The sequence below is a fragment of the Chelonia mydas genome, chromosome 18, assembly GCF_015237465.2.
Source record: "Chelonia mydas isolate rCheMyd1 chromosome 18, rCheMyd1.pri.v2, whole genome shotgun sequence".
Classification (NCBI taxonomy): Eukaryota; Metazoa; Chordata; order Testudines; family Cheloniidae; genus Chelonia; species Chelonia mydas.
Window position 1 is genome coordinate 10,815,853 of NC_051258.2, and position 21,275 is coordinate 10,837,127.

Sequence of the window (21,275 nt, forward strand, 5' to 3'; positions counted from 1 at the left end):
AGTTCTGAGCCTGAATTTAATTTACACTGAAGTTTATTGACACCCAGATGAAGGCTTCTTTCCACATTGCCGAATGCTGTAAATAAGCCTTAATGGGAATGAGAATTGGACCCTTTGGACTGTGAATTGCATTCCCTGGTGAAGAGGGAACCTGCAGGTGCTAAACTGCTTTCTTAAATGTTAAAATTGTTTGGTCTTTGAAATAAGAAAAAAATAAAACCCACCTTTTCATTTTCCTGGGACCGATCTGATTCTTTAACACTTGCATAATTACAGGGCACTTTATACAAAGTTTCAAGAATATCAAAAAGAAAAAAAGTGCCCCCACAGGCTAAACCACATTTAATTTTTTTCATCATAAAAGTTAGCAAAATTATAATTTTAACCAACTACATTAGATCTCGCAAGAAAATGCATTTGATCCCCCTCAAAAAAACTGTTGTTTTAACAAGGTTCATATATGCACAGGGCACACACCTCTATAACTAATTCCATTATTGTGGAAAACCCTTACAATCACGATCACATGAGCATTGTTATTCACAAAACCGCGTTGGTGTTCATAGCTGAAAGAAGAGTCATTTCTCCATAACCCATGCTGAGCCCTGGGAAACAACGAGGCACCCGTGGTTAACATGAAGAAAGTCTGGGCAAGTTTGTCCTTTGTGGTTTCACTTCCTTCTTAGTTAACGACAGTATTTGGTGAGCTGACCTTCTGCTGCACAATATCAAGAAGTTTTAGCAAGAAACGTTATTTCAATTTGCTTCCGTCTTCACCACGTGCAACTTCCACTGAAGAGCACAGACAATAATAGAGACCCAGACTGTTGCCTTTTGATTTTAGGAGCAGCAGGTCTTCTGCATGTAACAAACAAGTACAACAGAGAAGGCACACACAAGAGGTTTCTTTAACTCTGCAGAGGAGCCAAAGACACATGCAGCAGCAGTAGAAACTGCGTGTTGAGCAGCTCAGAAGCTTTATGGAGAGGAAAGGAGAATTCAAGAAGGAATGAGTGAAGGGAGTGCCCACGTTGGACCCAGCGTCGTTTTGCAAACGAATTAGAGACAGCGAGTCCGGATGCTGGGATTCTCCGGCTTGCTCTGCCTTACTGCATCCTCGGAATGTCACACTCTCTGTGCCTCTGGTCCCACCCATAACATAGTTCTTCCCTCCATCATACAGGTAGCGCGAGGCTTCACCAAGGTTTGTAAAGTGCACTGAGAGTCTCAGATAAAAGGCTAGTTGAAAACTAACATCAGGGCAGGGCTTGCGTAACGAACGAGGTGCCAGGGCCTCAAGCAAATTTTTTACTTTCATAACTGACACGGCAAGCCCAGAGGTGATACGGCTCTGAACTGCCGAGCCGAGAGGGGTTGGGGCTCAGCCCTGGCACAAATTAAGCCCTGGATAAGGAAGTACTTCTCCACACAATGCACAGTCAGTCGAGGGAATGCATTGCAGGGGGATGTTGTGAAGGCCAAAAGTATAACTGGGTTCAAAAAAGACTTGGGTAAGTTCATGGGAGATAGGTCCATAAATGGCTGTTAGTCAAGATGATCAGGGATGCAACCCCAACCTCCGGGTATCCCTAAACCTCTAACTTCCAGAAGCTGGGACTGGCTGACAGGGGATGGATCATTTGAAGTTACCCTGTTCTGCTCATTCCCTCTGAAGCATCCAGCACTGGCCACTGTCAGAGACAGGATACTGGGCTAGCTGGACCATTTGTCTCATGCAGTATGACTGTTCTTATGAATACACTAGAGAAGCATAATTATCCGTCACTGTATTCTGTCCAATATAAAAACTACTGAGCCGGTAGTAATTCTGTGGTTCCTCTTAAAAAAAAAAAAAAAAAAAAAAAAAAAAAAAACCTATCAAGAAGCACTGTCATGTAGCTCATTTTCCATAATCGTGCAAAAGCGCAGTCAGCACGGATGCATTACATTTACAGTTATAGATTTAGCAGCGTGAGAGGTTAGCATCTTGCGTAATTTGATGACAAATCGAGAGGTTTTTTTTTTTTTTTTTTAAACAATATGTAAATAAGTGCTTCCGAGATCACCTCCTGCACTTCTTCCAAAAGCAGCAGAAACTGACATGGTTTTAGAAAATGAGCAATGTGGTCTTTATATTTAAAAAAAAAAATTAATAAAAAAAAAATCTCTTTGTTTTGTGAAATCAGTGTTTTTCCTTTGTTTTCCTTATAAGACCATATCCATATTCACCAGGCCTGCTTAATTCAGACTCGGAGGCAAAGTTCACTTTCTGTACAACATCTAAATATTCAAAAGCCTTTGGCTTTTTCTGGAAAAGGCCATGATGTAGCAGCACTGCCAATCCCAAACATCAAAACCTTGGAGTCTGAATTGAAAGAAACGTGGACTCCTTTTTTTGATACATTTGGATAAAACAGAGGTAGAGAGGGCTCAAAGAATGCCAGACCTCCATTCTCTTTTTCCCTTCCTCTTGGACTCCTCGTCCCTCTTCTCCCTATTTATGTATGTCTTCTCCTATTTTATTTCTAGCATGTTATGTCTATCTAGTAGTGCCTGGTTTTGTATTGTATGATCTTGCAGCTTTGATGGGTTATAAAACAGCATAACTGCATTGGAGGTCCCGTGAAGCATGCAGTATTGGGAAATATATACAAGCTATAAGTCATTTACCTTTTTGAACTTTTCATTGTCTGTTTTCGTTATCAAAATCATTTTAAAAAAGTAGATCATGGAAATCCTCCTTGAGTCCAGCTTCAAACTATTCATGAGATTGGCTTTAAAAAAAAAATCATGAATAAATGTTGGATTTGTTTTTATTTACAGTCTAGTTTCTGTGCCTTGAGGGCACACTTAGGTCATGTTTCCAAGCTTTTCTCCTCAATCATCAGGGCTAGAAACTTTTATTTAAAAATAAAAAAAACAATGCTGAGATTCCCATGTGATCACAACACTCCAGGAGCTGGTACTTTCAGAAAAAAAATGTGAGTATAGCAATAAAATCCCAAGAGTTGGTAACAATGATAGGAACGGCACAACTACTGTAATATAGATATAGGCCCCAATATTCAGTCTTTGGATCCTGACTTGAATTTTCACAATGGAGGTGCTTGGAAATAGATTTTATTCCATTCAGTTATGAAGATGGGGCAACTGTGGGGTTTGGATCAGGATCCAAAAGTCCTCAGAGTTTTGGAGTGTTCAAACCCGGGGTTTTGATTCAGTCCCATCTGTAACTGGATGTGGGGAGGAGGAGTGGAGAAAAATATTTGATGTGATCCATAATTGCAAATTCTTCTTGTTACTATTGACGATTCTCTTGTTTCCTGGATGAAATCAATTCTATGACACCTTGTATCAAAGTTCTCCCATGACCCCCAACCATTCTTCCAGCATCTGAGACAATAAGGCATTCATGGCTCCCCAGTGCACTGGATATCACTCGCACCTGGGCATCTCTGTAGCTTTAGTCTTCAAGATCTGCTCTGCAAGACATCACTTCTCAGTGGCAGTGGTAGGGTGATGAAATTCCTTGCCCTCCTCCTCTACTGGAATCATTACATCACCTCCTGGAAATGATTCTGTCTCCTGCTGCGGATAATGCATTACAAGTTCTTTTTCCTCCGTGTTTTCTTGGGGCTCGGCATCATTTTCATATCCTCTAACGGCGCAGTTCTTGCTGACAGGCACTTCTGAAATGGACCCCACAATCACAGTGTCGGCTTTCATTATGTATATTTTGTCTGCGAAAGGAAGCAGATAGGAATCAATCCTGAGCATTACTAATGATCATTTCTGGTGCTAGCCAGAGACTGTTTCCTCTGTTGCAACGCTTGGATGTCAAGCTGAGGTTTTCCCAAAGTTCAGAGGTGTGCAGATCTGGCCCATCTCGAGCATAATTCCCCTCTATAATAAATGGTTACAGCCATGCCGGCCTTTGATATGCGTCCCACTGGTTCTGAATAGTCAGTCTTGGATATTCATAAGGCACCTTTCATTTGGAATCTAAATACTGAACACAGTGAATGAAAGAGAGGGCACGGAAAGGTCATGTGCAAGAGAGATCTGGATATTTCATACTATAAAATTTCCAAATTTTTTGGATCATATAAAAAGTTTGGGGTCAATATTTGTTCACTTCTCCTGCAAATCTCATCTGTGATTACTGAACCACCTTCCCTTCACCCAGCAGCATAAACTATGCATAAACTAAGTTCTTCTCTAACAGAAAGATGTGTTTGCTGCTTAACAATGATCAAGGCTCTGGCCCTTCTGCAAGGACCAGAGAAATTAATAACGCCAGCTACCAGGATGCCAGAGTCTTCTACGACCCCAGAGAATATGCTCTAGGTGTTTTTTGCTTCAATCTACAATAGCGGCATGAAAAGGCTGCCTTTAAGCAAAGTTTTCATTTGAGAAGAAACTCAGATAGCTGTGACAAGAGGGATAACTGAACTCTGTTTTTAGGTCTTGCACAGGAGACTTGGTATCAGGGGTCAGGCAATGCAGGATCAGCTACACTGGAAAGGGTATTTTAGGACAGATTTGTAGGACATGAACGTAGCGTCCAACACGTTAAACCTGGCCCTGATGGGAAAGGTCATTCAAGGCCTTCATTAGGACTTGAACGGCACACTCCACCCCGAGGTCACTGAAGTTCAATGGTACTGTGGGTAGGGGCCGGTACCTGGGGATGATAGACTTTACATTGTTATCATAGAATCATAGAAGATTAGGGTTGGAAGAGACCTCAGGAGGTCATCTAGCCCAACCCACTGCTCAAAGCACTACCAACACCAACTAAATCATCCCAGCCAGGGCTTTGTCAAGCCTGACCTTAAGAACCTCTAATGATGGAGATTCCACCACCTCCCTAGATAACGCATTCCAGTGCTTCACCACCCTCCTAGTGAAAAAGTGTTTCCTAATATCCAACCTAGACCTCCCCCACTGCAACTTGAGACCATTGCTCCTTGTTCTGTCATCTGCCACCACTGAGAACAGCCGAACTCCATCCTCTTTGGAACCCCCCCTTCAGGTAGTTGAAGGCTGCTATCAAATCCCCCCTCACTCTTCTCTTCCGCAGACTAAACAAGCCCATTTCCCTCAGCCTCGCCTTGCAAGTCATGTGCCCCAGCCCCCTGGTCATTTTCATTGCCCTTCGCTGGACTCTCTCCAATTTGTCCACATCCTTGCTGTAGTGGGGGCCCAATACAGCAATACTCCAGATGTGGCCTCACCAATGCCAAATAGAGGGGAATAATCACTTCACTCGATCTGCTGGCAATTCTCCTACTAATGCAGCCCAATATGCTGTTCGCCTTCTTGGCAACAAGGGCACACTGCTGACTCACGTCCAGCTTCTCATCCACTGTAATCTCCAGGTCCTTTTCTGCAGAAATTACAAGTCCATCACTCACAGGGTGGGAGGGTTCTGATGAATTTGCAGGACCTATGAAAGGCACTTAGTTCCGAAAGATCAGCACTAACGAGGACAGGGTATCCCAGATTGGGAGCTGACTTCCATGGAATACCATACACCATGACCTGGCAGATGCTACTGGAAAAAGTAAAATAGGCCAGGCAGCCAAGATCTCTGGGGAATGTTAATTCAGACTGTTTGAAGAACTAAGCCAGGATGCCGTGACGTCCAAACATACAATCAGTTTGAAAACTGGTACACAACAAGCCTGCACTTTAACGATAACCTTTCCTGGTGGAGCACAGTACAGGAGCTCTGTTCCAAAAACTCTACTGCCGTGACCACACCGTGCCCTCTAGTCAACTTCACTGAAAAGCGTTTCTCAGCATTTGCACCAGGCATGAAGAGAGCATGGACTGCATACAATACAGCAGTGGTTCTCAACCAGGGGTACGCAGAGGTCTTCCAGGGGTTACATCAACTCATCTAGATATTCGCCTAGTTTTACAACAGGCTACATAAAAAGCGCTAGCGAAGTCAGTACAAACTAAAATTCCATGCAGACAATGGCTTGTTTATACTGCTCTATATATTATACACTGAAATATATAATATTTGTATTCCAATGGATTTATTCTATAATTAAATGGTAAAAATGAGAAAGTCAGCAAATTTTCAGTAATGTGCTGTGAAGTGTATTTTTATTTTTGTATTTTTAGGTCCGATTTTGTAAGCAAGTAGTTTTTAAGTGCGGTGAAACTTGGGGGTACGCAAGACAAATCAGCCTCCTGAAAGGGGTACAGTAGTCGGGAAGTGTTGAGAGCCACTGCAATACAGAATCTGCAGCACGCCACATCTCGTCACTCTGCAGTTCATCTGACAACCAGGCTTCGACAACCGATCACTAAGGAAGACCCTTCCTCGTTACACATGTGCTTAAATAAAGGGAAGCTCTCAAACCAAATCATTTCGTAACATCAAACTCAAATCTGCTCACTCATCTGTCTCCCTGTAACTGAGAACAAGTTCCAATGGAGATTTGTCCTTCCTTCAGATATACACATAGGGCCAGATCTCAGCTGGTGTAAATTTGCCTAGGTCCAGTGGAGTTTCTGCCGATTTACTCCAGCAGAGGATCTGGACCATCACTCAAGATTTTCTGTAGAGGAGAGGAGGCCCTCAAATGCATCTTCCCCTCCAGCCTCATTGCAGAAACTGCCTGTGAAACATGTCACTGGGAAAAATATTACCATCGTTTAAAAACAGTTTGCCAGGCTAGAGAAGAGTTGCGATTGAATATATTTTTAAAAAATATATTCAGTCATTAAAGCTTCACCCACTGTACTGCTTAATCCCACCCTGGGCATGCTCCCAGCTGCACAGGAAATGGCCTTTGCTCATTTTCTCCTTTGCTCCATATCAGCAGCTCTTGATTTCCCTTTAAGCAGTTTTCTTTGGCAGTAGTTACTCCGGGTTAGGAGTCTGTGCTGCTTGGTTGATTGTTAGAGGAACTGTCTGGAGCCAAAGTCATGCAACTGACAGTAAATGAAAACTTTAAAAAGCTGCCAGTAATGAGACAAATGGGCTGAATTCCTTCCCTCCTCCCCAACACACACACACACACACACACACACACACACACACACTATTCTACAAAGGTGCACGAGACTCACCGATTCGGTTATTAGTGTGGTCCCTCACTCGGGAATCAGCAGGATAGTCGGTGGCATTCCCAGTGCTCTGGATCATCTCAGCCAGGCTTGAGTCGGGACTGGGATTTTTTTCTGAGCTGGAGACCAAGTTGTTGTTGGTTTCCACAATGGGGTTGGGGAGTCTGTTTAGTAACTCCCTCTCTTCTGACTCTTTGTCAGCTTTCAGCATACTGAACCTCTTCTGTCGACATAAAGAGGAGATGAATAGGGCAGTGAACCTGTAGCTCACATGACGAGAAACAAAACAGGGAGGGACCGCAGTAGCTTTGGAAGCAACTGCATCCCTCTGAATCAGGGAGAATAATAGTTGTATTCACAGAACACCTTCCATCAGTTGAGGTACAATTTTCAAGAGGGCCTAAATGACTTCTGAGCTTAGGAGCCTAATTCAAACGAACCTAAGTTCCTTAGGGCCAGATTTACAAAGATACGAAGGTGACTAATGATGCTGATAGGTGTTTACCAGGATTTATAAAGTGCCTAAGCAGGTTAAACTCCTACCTGCAATTTTAGGCCCTAAATATCTTTGCACGTTGGGACCCTAGCTGCTTTTGAAAATTTTACTCCGTCTTAAAGCACTTGAAATACAGAGGTGAATTAAGTCTCATAGCACTCCTCATCTGATCGAGGAGTAAACTGAAGCAGGGGGAAGTTAAATGACTCGTCCAAGGGCACAAACTGAGAAAGCGAGTGTCTTTGGCAGAGCCAGTGATAGAATCTAAATTCCCAGGCCTGTCCCATACACACAGACCATCTGTCCTACAGAAATTTGATACAATGAACTTTGTGACACGAGACCTAAAAAAAATTATATATATATCTCCTGCCTGCTCTGCATGACACAATCAGCAATGGGGATATATCACTGAGAACTGGCCTCAAGAGGACTGAAGTTATCATTGGCCTCCACCAGCTTGCCCTTTTTGGTCACGTTGCCGGACTCAGAGGCAAAGTCCCTGCACATCGAACTCTGAAGATCAACTATGAGGTCAGGAGGGTCACTGCCCGGTCACAGACTGGCAGCGGTCATGTGGTCGCCCGCGATTAACCTGGCTGCAGCTGATCAGTAATGATCCTGGGGCATTACCAGATACTGCACAGTGCGGTCATGGACATTCAGCGCTACGGACCTCCACTGTCTAAGCATATGGATGTTTCTGCTCTGCATGGTCTGATGGCATTTTCATGGAAGTCGCATCCATGGCCACTACTGTCCTCTCCCCCCCTGTAGCACGGCATGCTGTGCACCCGCAGTTGCTGTCCTAGAGGTAGCTGCACTCCGGCGGTGGAGTATAGAATTTGCAAAGCTCTAGGGCCGCAGTTCTCAAACTTCATTGCACCGTGACCCCCTTCTGACAACAAAAATTACGACACGACCTTAGGATGGGGCATCGAAGCCTGCGCCCGCCCAAGCCCCGCCACCCTGGGCAGGGGAGGCCTGTGAGCTGGGCCCCGCCACCCAGGGCTGAAGCTGAAGCCTGAGCCCTGCCACTCAGGGCTGAAACCCTTGGGCTTCAGCTTCGGCCCCAGGCGGTGGGGCTTGGGCTTTAGCCCTGGGCCCTAGCAAGTCTAACGCGAGCCATGGCGACCCCATTAAAATGGGGTCGCAACCCACAGTTTGAGAACCCCTGCTCAAGGGGAGCGTTGTACGTGTAATAAACAGAAATCCCAGGGAGAAGAACTTTGTTTTAATGGATGTATTCAGGCAGAACTTCAAGCTAGACTGGTGTTAAGACGGTCTTGCTCTGTATTTAGTAGTAAGCTAAGCAAATAGCACAGCATGAACTTATGGAGTGCTGGGTGATCAAGGGGCAATGAATTTAAAGGAAAACAGATGCATGCACATTTCCCCTGATTTCTAGCCCTCTTGTGGAAGGTCAAGCAAGCACAGGATTTGAATTGGTATTACAGAACTTCCGCATGGAGTCACTGCAATCCTGTGTCAGAAGAGCTCCCCCCGGCAGGGTTAATTATTATTCATTTATTTAAAGAGGAAACTCAGATCCAATTAACCAAAGCTATATAGCCCTCGGGTCACAAAGCCAAATTTTGCTGATGGTTCCTAGCTCTGCTGCTATTTGCACACGATTAGATCTGCAAAAACCAAGCAAGGGGTTTGAAGTGTGAAGTTCCCAGCACTTGGCACCTTCTGACTCATTTTCTACGAAAAAGTACGAAAGGAAGCTTCATGGACGGCAGCAGCTGGCCGTGAAATATTGAACTGATGGTAGAAGTTTGTAAAACCAGGTTTCTTTACAGTTGGAGGTTTCAAAACATTTTAACAGGTGGAATGAAATGCTTTTAAAAATACAGAGCTCAATCGCAAGACCTAGCTCACTAGCCCGGCATACATGTTGGCTTCAAAGATGACAGACGAATAAATTTACAACAAAAGACATTTACTTCAGTGGAGCCATGACAATTTACTGCAGCTCAGGATCTGTGCTCTAATGTTACTGTGTTTGTTTATGTTTGATTTATTCATCTCCAGCCCGGGATATTCTTACTTTATCATTACCATTGTTTTGTATTAACTGGGAATATCCCCACACTGTAGATGGGGGGGCATGATTTCCAGAGGGTCATGTTGGCTAACCAGCTTCAGTCGGTGTTGTTACACCAGGCCTGGCACACCCGGCAAACAACATCCTCTTAACACCCATTTTAGGACAAGTGCTCTTGCCCACACCTGCAGAGAAGGGAAGGGGAGACCAGAGGGGGCTCAATCCCAATGACTTCATTGGGGGTGACAAGTGGAGATGGGACGAAACTGCAAAAGTTCAGATCCAAACTGCTCCCAAAAGATCAGGCACGTTCGCATCTGTGATTTCGGTTCCCCCCCAATCTAATGACAACAGGTCAGAGCCTGCACTCCCCACTAAAGCAAAACCCCCATTAGCCGCAGAACATAGATGGGAATTTTGCCAGCGGAAGGCTTCCAAGATCAGGCCACAGATAAGTACGGATACATCCCCACGTGCATTTACATCAGAGGTTACAATGGAAAGGGGCAAACTGAAGGGCAGGTTTACACTTAAAACGCTTTGGTAAAGATGCTGATGGGAGACCGTCTCCTGTCGGTGTAGTTAATCCACCTCTGCAAGAGGGAGTAGCCATGTTGATGGGAGAAGCTCTCCTGCCGACATAGTGCTGTCTACACGGGGGTTAGGTTGGTAAACTACCTCGCTCAAGGGTGTGGATTTTTCACACCCCTGAGTGACGTCGTTATACTGATATAAGGCTGTTCTGTAGACCTGACCTGAGAAGGTTGTCACTGATGGTTTAAAAGGACATTATAAAATACCACTAATTATTTGTACCCCTTTCAGGGAAAACAGGAGTGATTTGGGGAGTCTATTTCATACTTACTGCACAGTTCTTCATCAGATCAGAACCTACAATGAGAAGGGGGGGGGGGAAATCACATATCATGGGTGAGTTTATATTAATTTAACAATCACAAGATGGTTATTATCATTTATCAATGCCTCGTCTTGTATTAGTACAGCAGCCTTTACCCTGAGGGATTTTAAGTTATTTTACAAGCTGACGTACCTTTTGCATTCCTTCCCTACTACTAAAATGCGGGCACATTTGGAGTGAATGAAGCTGCTGTTTAACGCTGCACCGCCATATAACCAATAGTTTAAGCAGAGCAGTAAAGGAGAACCCCATATTCAATAAAGAATGAACCACACATGGCAGATGTTAGTCACGTTGATTAACGCCCTGCTGAATGTATTTAGATATGAGGGCAACGAGAACAGAAGAAAAGCCGGATAGAACAGACTATCCAATTGAAATCGCCAGGGGAGGTTAGCTGGGCAAAATGTAATTGTGAGGCTGGCAGGCCAGATGGCCGCTCTTGCCCAGGCTGCAGGAACTGCCTAGGAGCAGACAACCTCATAGCTGGAGACCAGACCAGGTCAACCGTACATTAGTTTTGCTCAGAATAGGTAGTTTTGCTTAGTCTTATAAGAATGTATTTAGTGTTTAGATTTTATGAAATGCTTGTAAGTTGCTGCCTGCATGAATCTCACTTGTAATGTCTGTATTCCAGGCTATAAGACAATATGTAAGTTGTGCTTTATAACTTTAAAAAGGTTTGCCCTGAACTTGTGAACTCAAGCATGGGAACCATCCCCCATTCCCTCCGCCCATCCAGAAGCCAGATGGGCCATCAAGAATCATTGCAATACAAAGGACTGGTTAATGGCTCTATCCATGAGCGAAACGCTATGTGCAAGGAAGCTCCTCCTGTGGGCTTGGACGCTGAATGAAGGAAATAAAACAAAGCCACAGGAAAAATGTCCAACTTTTTGGCTGTTTGCACTCTGAAGTGCCAGAGACTCGAAGGGCATGTCTACACTTGCCATTTAAAGCGGGAAAATTCCCTTTTTTGCTCAAAGACTGTGGGAGCGTCTACACTTGCCAATGACTTTTTGCGGTGAAACTCAGAAGTTTCACCGCAAAAAGAAAACCACCTCCACGAGAGACGTACAGCTCTTACCGGTGATGCTTTTGTGGTGATGTGCAAGTGAAGACACATTTTTCCTGTTTACAGAGCTTTTAGCCTCCGCAGGATAACCCACAGTGCCTAGGTGGCCACTCTGGCCAGCAGCTCTGCTGCTCTGACACCAGGTAAACAGACGTCTGACCCTCCCCATGTAAAGCCCGGGAATTTTGAAACTCCCCTTCCTGTTTTCTTGGCAAGTGCTCACTTATCAACTGGCCAGGTGATGCTGACTGCTCCAGGGAGCAAACGATCCCCTGCTTGGAGCAAGGCTGAGCTACTGGAGCTGATCAGTGTTTGGGGAGAGGGGGCTGTGCAGGGACCCAGGGTGCCCCGCGATCATCCCTCCCTCCCCTTCCCACAAGGCCTATCGTCAAAACGGAGAGAGCTGCACTGGGGGATAGCTACCTTGATCCGCGATGGAAGTGCTGCAAACGTAAACACTCTCTGAGCCCTATGGAAGGGAGTACACAAACCAGTGCTTTTCTTTCACCAGTTCACTGTCACCAGTGAAACTGACAGCGCAAAAACTCTGCAAGTGTAGACATAGCCTATATTGAAGCCAGAGATCCCCAAGGGCTTCCTCCTGGGTCTGCCCTGAAAGACACTTGGAATTGACCGATCACTACAACTCTGTCACTCTGACGATTTAGAAGGTAACTCATTCATGTGTATAGGTTCGCTTACTTTAATCCGTAAATAACTCCGATTTCTTTTTCCTAGTTAATAAGCCTTTAGCTAGTTTATTACAGGATTAGCTACAGGCGTTGTCGTTGGTGCCAGATCTAGGGTGCTAATTGATCTGGGGGTAAGTGACTGGTCTCTTGGGACTGGAAGCAACCTGAATGTGGTGTGATTTTTTTGGTGTAAGTGATCATTTATAACAAATGTCCAGTTTGTCTGGATGGCAAGACAGACTGCAGAGTCTAAGGGGACCGTCTGCAACTCCGTGGTAAGGCTAGTATGGTGATCAAATGCGAATTCCTTGTTACTGGCTTGGTGAAATCCACTTCTAGAACCAGGAGCGTCGGAAGTACCCTAAAAGCACGGGGAGGGGGCGCCCCCCAGGCACCTGAACCACGACACACACACACCCCCATCGGCGCCCCTTCCGCCAAGGCATCGCCCCCTGCTCACTTCTCTTCACCCCTCCCAGTCACTTGTCCGTACTGCAGGTAATAAGTGGGAAGGCCCTGGCCACCTGCCCCCCCCCTCCCCCGATCCAGAGCCCCTGTCTAGAATACACCACCAGTTTGGGGTGTCTGCCCTGTTGTCGGCACTCATGGTCCTGAGCCACTCCAGACAGCATGACAATAATGACTCAGGCTCGAGTTTGGTTAGGGTACTGTGGTTAATGCCCTCTCCACTCTTGTAACACATGCCACAAGGCCTTCAGTGGTCAGGGACTGTGGTTTTAAGTTGCATCTAAAAAACAGCACACCTCCAGCAGCATTGGGCCCCACTTACTACACAAGGGCATCAATTCAGATGGAAGAGCGCCATCTGTTGCACCGTTCTAATAATGCTGGAGAGAGCAATGCCATGTCTTTTCACTGGCACCCGTCGTAGAAGTCTCCTAATGTAAAAACGTTTCTCGGTAACAGTTGTCCGAATCAATATAAAAATAGATTGAAATTCAGCTAGAAAACCTTCCAAGACAGACCAGAACGATGGCTCCAGCCTCTATCAGTCACCTACCCTGACGTACAGATCTGGGTCTAGCTGCAGTGACTGGATACAGATCAGGAGCTGAGAAAATAAAGAGACACCATGTTCAGCACCAGAGTAGCTCTGGAACATCTGGAGAACTAGATTTGATCATTACCAATGAAGATTACCCTTCCCCTCTCTCCGCTTGGGGCTATACCAGCTAACACACTTCCTGCACAAAACAGACCCCGGACGACACCGGTCTGTGCTGGGTAGAGAGACGTTTTGTTACCATTTCTCCCACAGCCTCTGAGAAACTCCCCACGCAGCCTGTGAGCTCCCGTTTGTTTCATGGCAGCACCATCTCTTTCTTCCTCCACAAACTGCTTATAGAATTCGAACGTTTAAAACCGGGAGGTCAGGATCTGCCTGGAGCCCTCACCCAGCCCTGCCTGCCTCCCAAGGGCTGGTGGCTTTGCCCTTCTTCCCGACACATGCAGCGGACACCCAAACCTCTGGGAGAACAGGTGACACTACCAGCATGCTACGGGTTAACGAACAGCTAGAGGGCTCAGGAAACTCACTTTTCCTACTCAGGGTGAAGATCCGCCGCTTGCAAACCTTCCTTTGCCAAACCACCAGCATACCAGCGAGTAGCACCATGCTGCAGAGAACCACCGCACCCCAGGGAACAAAGCTCCCATCACCTGCAACACAGAGCGGGCATAAGGGGTATCGTTAATGAAGCTGCATGTTCTCCAGCTAGGGTTTTTTTAAAAGGTATCGGGGGGGATCCACAGGCACTATGAGAGAGAAAGATGTTCCCACACCAGAACACGCACGCAGACCCAAGCCCACCTTCCTGTGCTGCACTCATCACGTGCATTATCAGTGCTGTTACCTGTCTTGGCAGTCTTCTCTGTAGCTATATCTGAGGTAGGGGAAGTGCCAGCTGCGTGTTTTGTATCCGATCCACCGCCGGTTCCCGTAGCGGTCCAGTTGGCATCGCCAGAGGCTGCGTCACTCGTCAGGATGCTGGCCCTGGTCACTGGCTTTGTGGCAGCGTGGGAATGCTGGCCTCCCACGGTGGTTGGCTGCTTGCTCAGGTGCGGTGGTCTTGCCCTGCTGGAATCCTTTGGCTCGTTGCTGAATTTCCCAGACAAAGTGGCAGGTGTGAGGTGCGTGGGAGGCGGATCTATGCAGACTTGGTCGTGTGTGGAATTTCCGCTGCCCACTGCTATCTTGTTTAGCTTGGCACAGCTGGGAAGGGGAAGGGGAAGGGGAACACGGAGGTTATGGGTCACAGAGTAAAATGCATGAGGAATCCTTGGGGGAATGGAAGACAGGAGAGAGGTTACCTGAATGATAACCACCCCCTTGCTCATTTTTGTGTCATCTGCCCTTAGCCAGAAGCTCATCCCTTCCCATTACTCTTCCCCCTGCCCACAGGATCTCTTTAAGCCAGATACAAATCTAACATTCATGTTCAAGTCTAACCCACTCTAGTCAAGTGAGCTCGAGGTTAGAGGGGTTCGTCCATCCCCACTCAAAACGCCCCCTGGCCATGGCGTCTGGTGCAAACAATAAGAGAAACAGAGATGCTCTCAAATCTCTGCTCACTAGCAAAAAGCTGGGCTTACTCTGTGTGAGGCTTGCAGCGTTCGGTGCTGGAGTGCCGATCAGAGAAGGTACCCGAAGGGCATTCTTCGCAGGAGACATCAACTTCTGAGGTGCCTGCAGAAAAAAAAAGATCGTCAAGCCATACGTGACAGAATGAGCCGTGTCACCAGCACCGTCCCATGGCCAAAGACAGAGGAGACTGGCTGGCATGGGTGGGATGCTTACCTCTGGCTAGGACTCCAAATCCTGGCTTGCAGACAGTGTGGGAAATGCATCGCGCACAGCTGTTCAGAACTGCAACCTTACAAAACAGCCCTGCTCGGCACTCACACACCCTTCCGGAACTGAAGGAGCAAGGGGCTTTCTCCACAAGGTCGAATTCTGAAAGGGGGAGTGAGAAAAAATTAGCATGGAAGAGATGCAGGAGAGGAGAAGAGTTGAGCTATTTCAATCCAGGGGTCCTGGAAAGCAGGGTGGGACACGAGATAATGAGAGTTCTGTTCAGCGACAACTTAAGTCACAATAGCAGGAGAAGCCTGCAGACCAATGGGCTGGAGTCTTATCAACCAAGCAGGGATCAGGCTTGGTCAACAGCTGAATGGGAGACCTCTGGGGAAATCCCAGGTCCCGTAGGAAGTGGCACTGTGAGGTGATAGGTGGCATTCCCCTTTCTAAGTACTGAGCCAGCACAGGGGGCCATTTTGCAGCTGGAAATGCCATTCTGAATGAAATGTCATTACTGGGGTCCGACCACTTGCGGGCTGCAAGATCGGGGTGTTAACTCTCCCGCCTGAGCTAAATTTTAGCTCAGGCAATTGTGTTCCATCCCCTAAATTTTCCTGGTAGCATCTCTTAAACATGGCACTAGCCTCCCTGTTCTAACCTGGTGGGTAGCGTTGTTGTGCATTGATAAATATCTCTGGGCGTCACCCCAGAGGTAGCTGCAATCCCAGTAAGGCTTGCACTTCAGTTCTGCATCTGCAAAACTCTTTGGGATCCACTGGGGTGAAAGACACAAGAGATGGGTCTGCACCAGAACCCCAGATCCAGACTTTGGAAGAACCAAGATGCAAATCTGAATTCAGATCCAAGCTCCCCGGTTCGTTCCTCTCTCTAACATTATGTCACAGGGTGGGATGACTTTTCGAAACTGAACCGAACATCCCAGTCAAGTATTTGGATGCTCAAGTAGGCGCACAAAGTGGGAAAGTAAAATAGCCAGACACGCACTCTCCAAGGGCCTGATTCAAATTCCACCAAAGTCAGTGGAGTCTTTCCATTGACTTCCGTGGGATTTGGATCAGGCCCCAAATGCAGCCTTTGGATGTCCTACTGAGATACCCAAATATACAAACGGGACCCATTTCACATAATGGGGATACCTTACTGCAGTGCACCTTAACCTGAAAGGGGACTCACATCAGCCCGGTGCTGCAGCTGATGGATCAAGGACTAAGACAAGACGGCTTCCCTCGCCAGTCCAGACAGGGAGTGGAAAGGCAGGAAATCAAGATACAATGAAACTGGCCCAGCTCAAACCCAGAGAAGGTCTCGGCATGATGTAAGTGCCGGAGATAAGCAAAACAAATACCTGGCTTGCATGAAACGCAGGCCTTGCAGTATGGCTTCCCTTGTTCCCTGTTCAGGAAGTGCTCAGGCTCACACTGCCCGCAGTCCCGGCCTGGATCTGTGGGACACTCTTTCTGTTTATGGTAGCCTGAAAGAGAGAAGCAAAAAATCAATAAGAAGCCTCTTACCAAGGGCTCGGAGAGAAGTCGAGGGCGAGAACCATCCTGTCAAATGCTGTGCCTGCCCGGTAGCATCCTCTACTGGCCAAGTCTCAGTTTCTCTTTCAAATAGGCTTTTCTCTTCCAGCAACACCCTGCTTTATCCTCACCATAAACGGTTCCCATCAAAACAAAGTTCTCAGAGTCCAAATTTCATCCTGCCCAGCCCTCCCTGGCCGGAGTCGTCTTCTACTGCACTGCAGCCTGCTTTCTGCTCCAGCCCCTGGCTCTCCTCCTTGGGGCTGGGGGTGTAATTGAGGCCAGCTGTAGGGCCTCAGCTAGCTCCTTCCTCCAGTTAGTCCTTTCACCCTCCCGCCAGGAGGATTCCTCCAGCCACTGTCTCCACTGCTTTTGAGGGAGGATAGAGTGTATATCTATATAACATATATAGATATATATAATGTTTCCCTCCTAGAGCTTGTCCTGATTGGCTGAGAGAGGAATCCTGCCCTGCTCAAAACTCCTGATCCCAGGGCCTTAAAGAAACTGCCTTCCCTGGGTCTTCATCCATGCTTAAAAAGCCCCAGCACTTCAAAGGACACACCACAGAGCAGGTGTTGACTGACCACTGGTGATTACTAGCCTTTAGGGGACAGTCGCCCCGTTATATGTCTGAAGGCTCCTCAGTCCACCTCCCACACAACACTAGGATGGATCTTCTCTCTACAACTGTCGCCCAGGCTGCCATTACCAGGGTGCAGAGCTTGGGACCATTGCCGCCGGGAGGTTACAAATGGGAAGATAGAGGGGGCTGGCAGGTCTGCAGGGCAGTGCCCCACGGCCCCGCAGATTCCTCAGACAATTGCTCCTCGCTGGCTCCTTCAGGTCTCTGGTAGCAACACGCAGGGCTGGTGCTAAACATTTTACTGCCCTAGATATCCGCTTTCCTCTTAACTGCTGCCAGCATCTCTGGGAGGCTGGTGCAAATGGGAGCTCGAAGGGGCAGAGCTGCACCCTCAAAAGCTGTGCGGGGCAGTGGAAGGAGGCCAAGCTGGAGCCTCTCTGGTGCAGCTCTTGTGGGGAGCAGGGGTGGCTGGGCGAGAGGCACCTCTAAAAGGTCAGTAGTCTAAGCAGCTGGGTACGCGGTCTAACAAAGGCCCTGACTATACCATGGAGATCAGAAGGGCGGCAGAAAGCTTGGCCCCAGGAGTTGCTGGGAGGCGGGTAACCACGACCAGCGAGGAAGGCACAGTAGCACGCACACAAGGAGAAATCCCAGCAGCAGCCCGGGAATGGGGCACAGGGTGGGGGAGAAAGAATCCAGGGAAACAGCCCACCTCTTTCTGCACAATGCTAACACCTCGGAGGAAAACAACACACTCGCTAACCATTCTGGCAAGCCCAGCGTGGGCGGTGCAGGTGACAGCATCAGTGCTATATTTAGGTGACTAAATGCCACCAGACATCTCCCAGCAACGTGGCTCCCACCTCCCACTGTCTGGAGCCAGGCTCACTAGGGCGGGGACTGCTGCAATTCCCGTGCTCAGACCTGCAACACGGTCCTTTAAAAAAAAAAGCTATTTCCTTTAGCAACCAGCTGTGTCAGGAACTGAGGCTGAAATAATGCCCTGCAGAGAGCCGGCTGAGCGTGGCTGTGGATCAGCTGACCGGCAGCCCATGGAGTAAACACTGCTAGCCTACTCTGGGATTGTGCTCGGAGGAATGATGGTCTAGTCTGGTGGACAGGTTCAGGGACGCAGGCGTGCAGCTGTGGTTGGTGGACTGGGACTAGGGTGAGCAGCTAAGGGAGGACGGCACAGACAACCTTAATTCTGCCATTTCCTAACTTTTGAGGGCTTGATTTTGCAACCTGAGTCTCCTTTTAGTGTCATTTTTGCTATGTAGTATAGTATCTATTTGTCCAGGGAGTGTTCCTCTCCCTGATCCTTTTTTAATGCTCTTCTCCCCCTAGATTTCCCCCCTCCCCTTTTCTCCTCTCTCTCTGCTCCTCTTTAACCCCCGGTCTTCCTTAAGCAGAACAAAAAGCCAACATCCAACTCCCAGCCTCTATAAAAATGGGGAAGCCCCTTTGAAGGCAATGAAGCCACACTGACATACACCAGTTGAGGATCATAGGACCATGGGGTTAGAAGGGACCGCAAGGGTCACTAGTCTAATCCCCTGCCAAGATGCAGGATTTGGATGGTACAGACACAACAAGACAGACGGCTATCCATCCCTTTGAGTAGGTTCCAAACTGGGTAAAAGCAGCTTCCTCAGCCCTAATTTCTTGTTTTACTGGAAGCAGTTCCCTTCTTCCTAATTTGTAAGGTCTCAGCTGGCCACACACACCAGGGTGGGTCTCTCACGAGCCCCGGCAGAGTCGTGATAATCACATGGCCACAGCTCAGGAAGGATGCCCTGCTACTGACCCAATCCAACTTCATGCAAATACTCTCAGCCAAGCACAGTACCCCCGCGCGCTAATCAGCCTAACGAATAAATGTCAAAAATTTCCTTTTGAGGAAAAAAAAAAAAAAGAAAGAAAAACGTTTTTACAAAGAGGGAAATGCCACAAAATGCCCCGCCCACTGAACTGCTCTGGCCAATGGGGCTAGCTTCAGGCATTTCCAGGACTCGGTCTCACTAAGCCATTTCCTGTTTCTGACCACAAGGCTCGTTAGTCTTTATGAGTCATGGCTAGCTTCTGAGCGGCCTGCTGCCGGCGCTGAAAACAAGCTGCCCACCTCCATCTCCTCTGGAACACTTTCTGAACTGTTTTGACTCTGAAGAAAGCAACAGAGTTTCCCCTGTGCCGTTTGCTATTTTTATGGCCTGCGATCGGATGCAAATTGAGCTTCACAGTTTTACTGGACAGTTTGAAACCCTGCAGCAGCAAATCTGTGGGTCCGATTCTTGGGCAGTCGCTCGCAGCAGTGCAGAGTGGGTGCAAAACACCCGCAAATCACGATGGCAGCGTTTTACACCTTCTGTCCACGCGCTGCACGCAGGTGGACGTGACGACGCAAAGCGCAGGGCCGTGCAGACTCAAATTCAGCGGGATGCGAATTAAGGACCCAATTCTGCGAGGCTCTGAGCACCTCCAATGAGGTGCTGAGGGCCTTATTGCAAGTGGCACAACCCCTTGCCAGACCAAGTCCACAGGGTATGTTTACACCCTGGAGACCATATTGGCATCGCTATTCCATTGTAGCTATGCTGGCATAACCCCGTAATAGAGACACTGCCTACACTGATGGAAGGGGTTGGTGCATCAGTGTAGGAACCAACACCTCCCGCAACGACAGGAGCTAGGTCGACGGAAGCATCCTTCTGTCGGCATAGCTGCCTCTGTGCTGAGGGTTAGGTCTGCAAAGCTACACTGATTGGGGGGGGTGTGTGGAGGAGGGGGCGGGGGGGGTTGGATTTGTCACCCCCGCCCCCAACCAACATAGCTACTTTGACCTAAATTTTAAGTGTAGACCAGGCCTAAACGGTCAATGCCTATAAACGAGCAGGGGGTTATGCCCTTCATCCTGCGGATCACTGGGACGTTTGAGGGGAGGGGATCTGGATCCAGACCTGTTGCTCATTCATAAAATCGTGCACTGCACACCTATGCAGGGAACAGAAAGAACTCCCCCCACCACTGCACGTTGCCTAGTTCATTTACACCAGTAAGATGCGCATTTGCCTGTTAATTGTTACCGCGTTACAAACATACGGACCTGAGGGACATTGGTAGCAGCAGCGTTGTGAAGTTTCATCATAGAGCCAGTTCTCTCGCACGTCACAGGACTGAGGTGAGGGAATCGATGTCTAGAAAATCAAAGAGACCAAAGATCGCAGTAACGCTCAGGAGCGAAGCGGCAGCATTCAATGTACAGCACGTCGCAATTACCCACTATGCCCCCAGTCCAAACCGCAGAAAAGCCCAGCTTTGTGCAGCCGTTCCCTGTGCGCGAGTAGACGAGCGGCGCGTGGGAATGGGAAGCTGCATTGCAACCCGCCTATCTGCCATTTCAGTGCTCAAAAGCCTACGGTGACAAACACAACTCCATGGACTGCAGTACTGTCCTAGAATGACCCCCTCTGCACTCCAGACCAGGACTTGGGAATAACCAGCGTCGACTCCCTAAGGAATCCATATCAGGTTTTAGACCGGACTATGCGAAGAGTATAAATTTTAGCATATACAAGTATATGCTAAAACTATGCGAAGAATGCTAGACTTTGGGTCATAGTCAGGGCTATGTAGCTATCCAGCCAGAATGGACATGATAAATAAAACTAACTCTTTACATTAATTGTCAGTTTTGTGTGTTATTTCCAGGCATCCGGTGACCTGGGCCACTCGCAACAGGTGCATGCCATCCTTCTCAAAGATGCTTGAAACTACCTTGTTGCAGTTATGCCATTTTGTTAAGCTCCTGCTGGGTCCAGCAGTCTCCTCTCCCATGTATCAGTGTAGTAAATATATAGCCGTGTTCAATTGTGTAACTGGATATAATCCAACCCAAAGACCTGCTTGCGATTCAATTGTTTCGCTGGTAACATGGGGACAGAACCTGCAGCGACATCAGTGGCAGTTTGGCCCAAGGGGAGAGCCTGCAAACCCTTACTCCCATGCCCAG

General features: G+C 47.6%; 1 protein-coding gene across 2 annotated transcripts in view; it reads right to left on the bottom strand.

Annotated features, from left to right (window-relative positions):
• Nucleotides 1-325: 325 nt before the first annotated feature.
• Nucleotides 326-21,275, bottom strand: part of TNFRSF8 (TNF receptor superfamily member 8) — a 37,031-nt gene continuing 16,081 nt past the window's right edge. The window contains exons 2-11 of one of the 2 annotated variants that reach the window (XM_037881323.2): nt 20,370-20,460; nt 16,506-16,631; nt 15,140-15,295; nt 14,935-15,028; nt 14,196-14,554; nt 13,879-14,001; nt 13,343-13,393; nt 10,501-10,526; nt 7,093-7,312; nt 326-3,740 (exon numbers count right to left, since the gene is read on the bottom strand). In XM_037881323.2, the coding sequence (XP_037737251.1) occupies nt 3,493-3,740; nt 7,093-7,312; nt 10,501-10,526; nt 13,343-13,393; nt 13,879-14,001; nt 14,196-14,554; nt 14,935-15,028; nt 15,140-15,295; nt 16,506-16,631; nt 20,370-20,460 (1,494 nt within the window). In that variant the 3' untranslated portion in view covers nt 326-3,492. The remainder of the gene's footprint in view (nt 3,741-7,092; nt 7,313-10,500; nt 10,527-13,342; nt 13,394-13,878; nt 14,002-14,195; nt 14,555-14,934; nt 15,029-15,139; nt 15,296-16,505; nt 16,632-20,369; nt 20,461-21,275) is intronic. The other variant, XM_043531709.1, reaches the window with a different exon arrangement.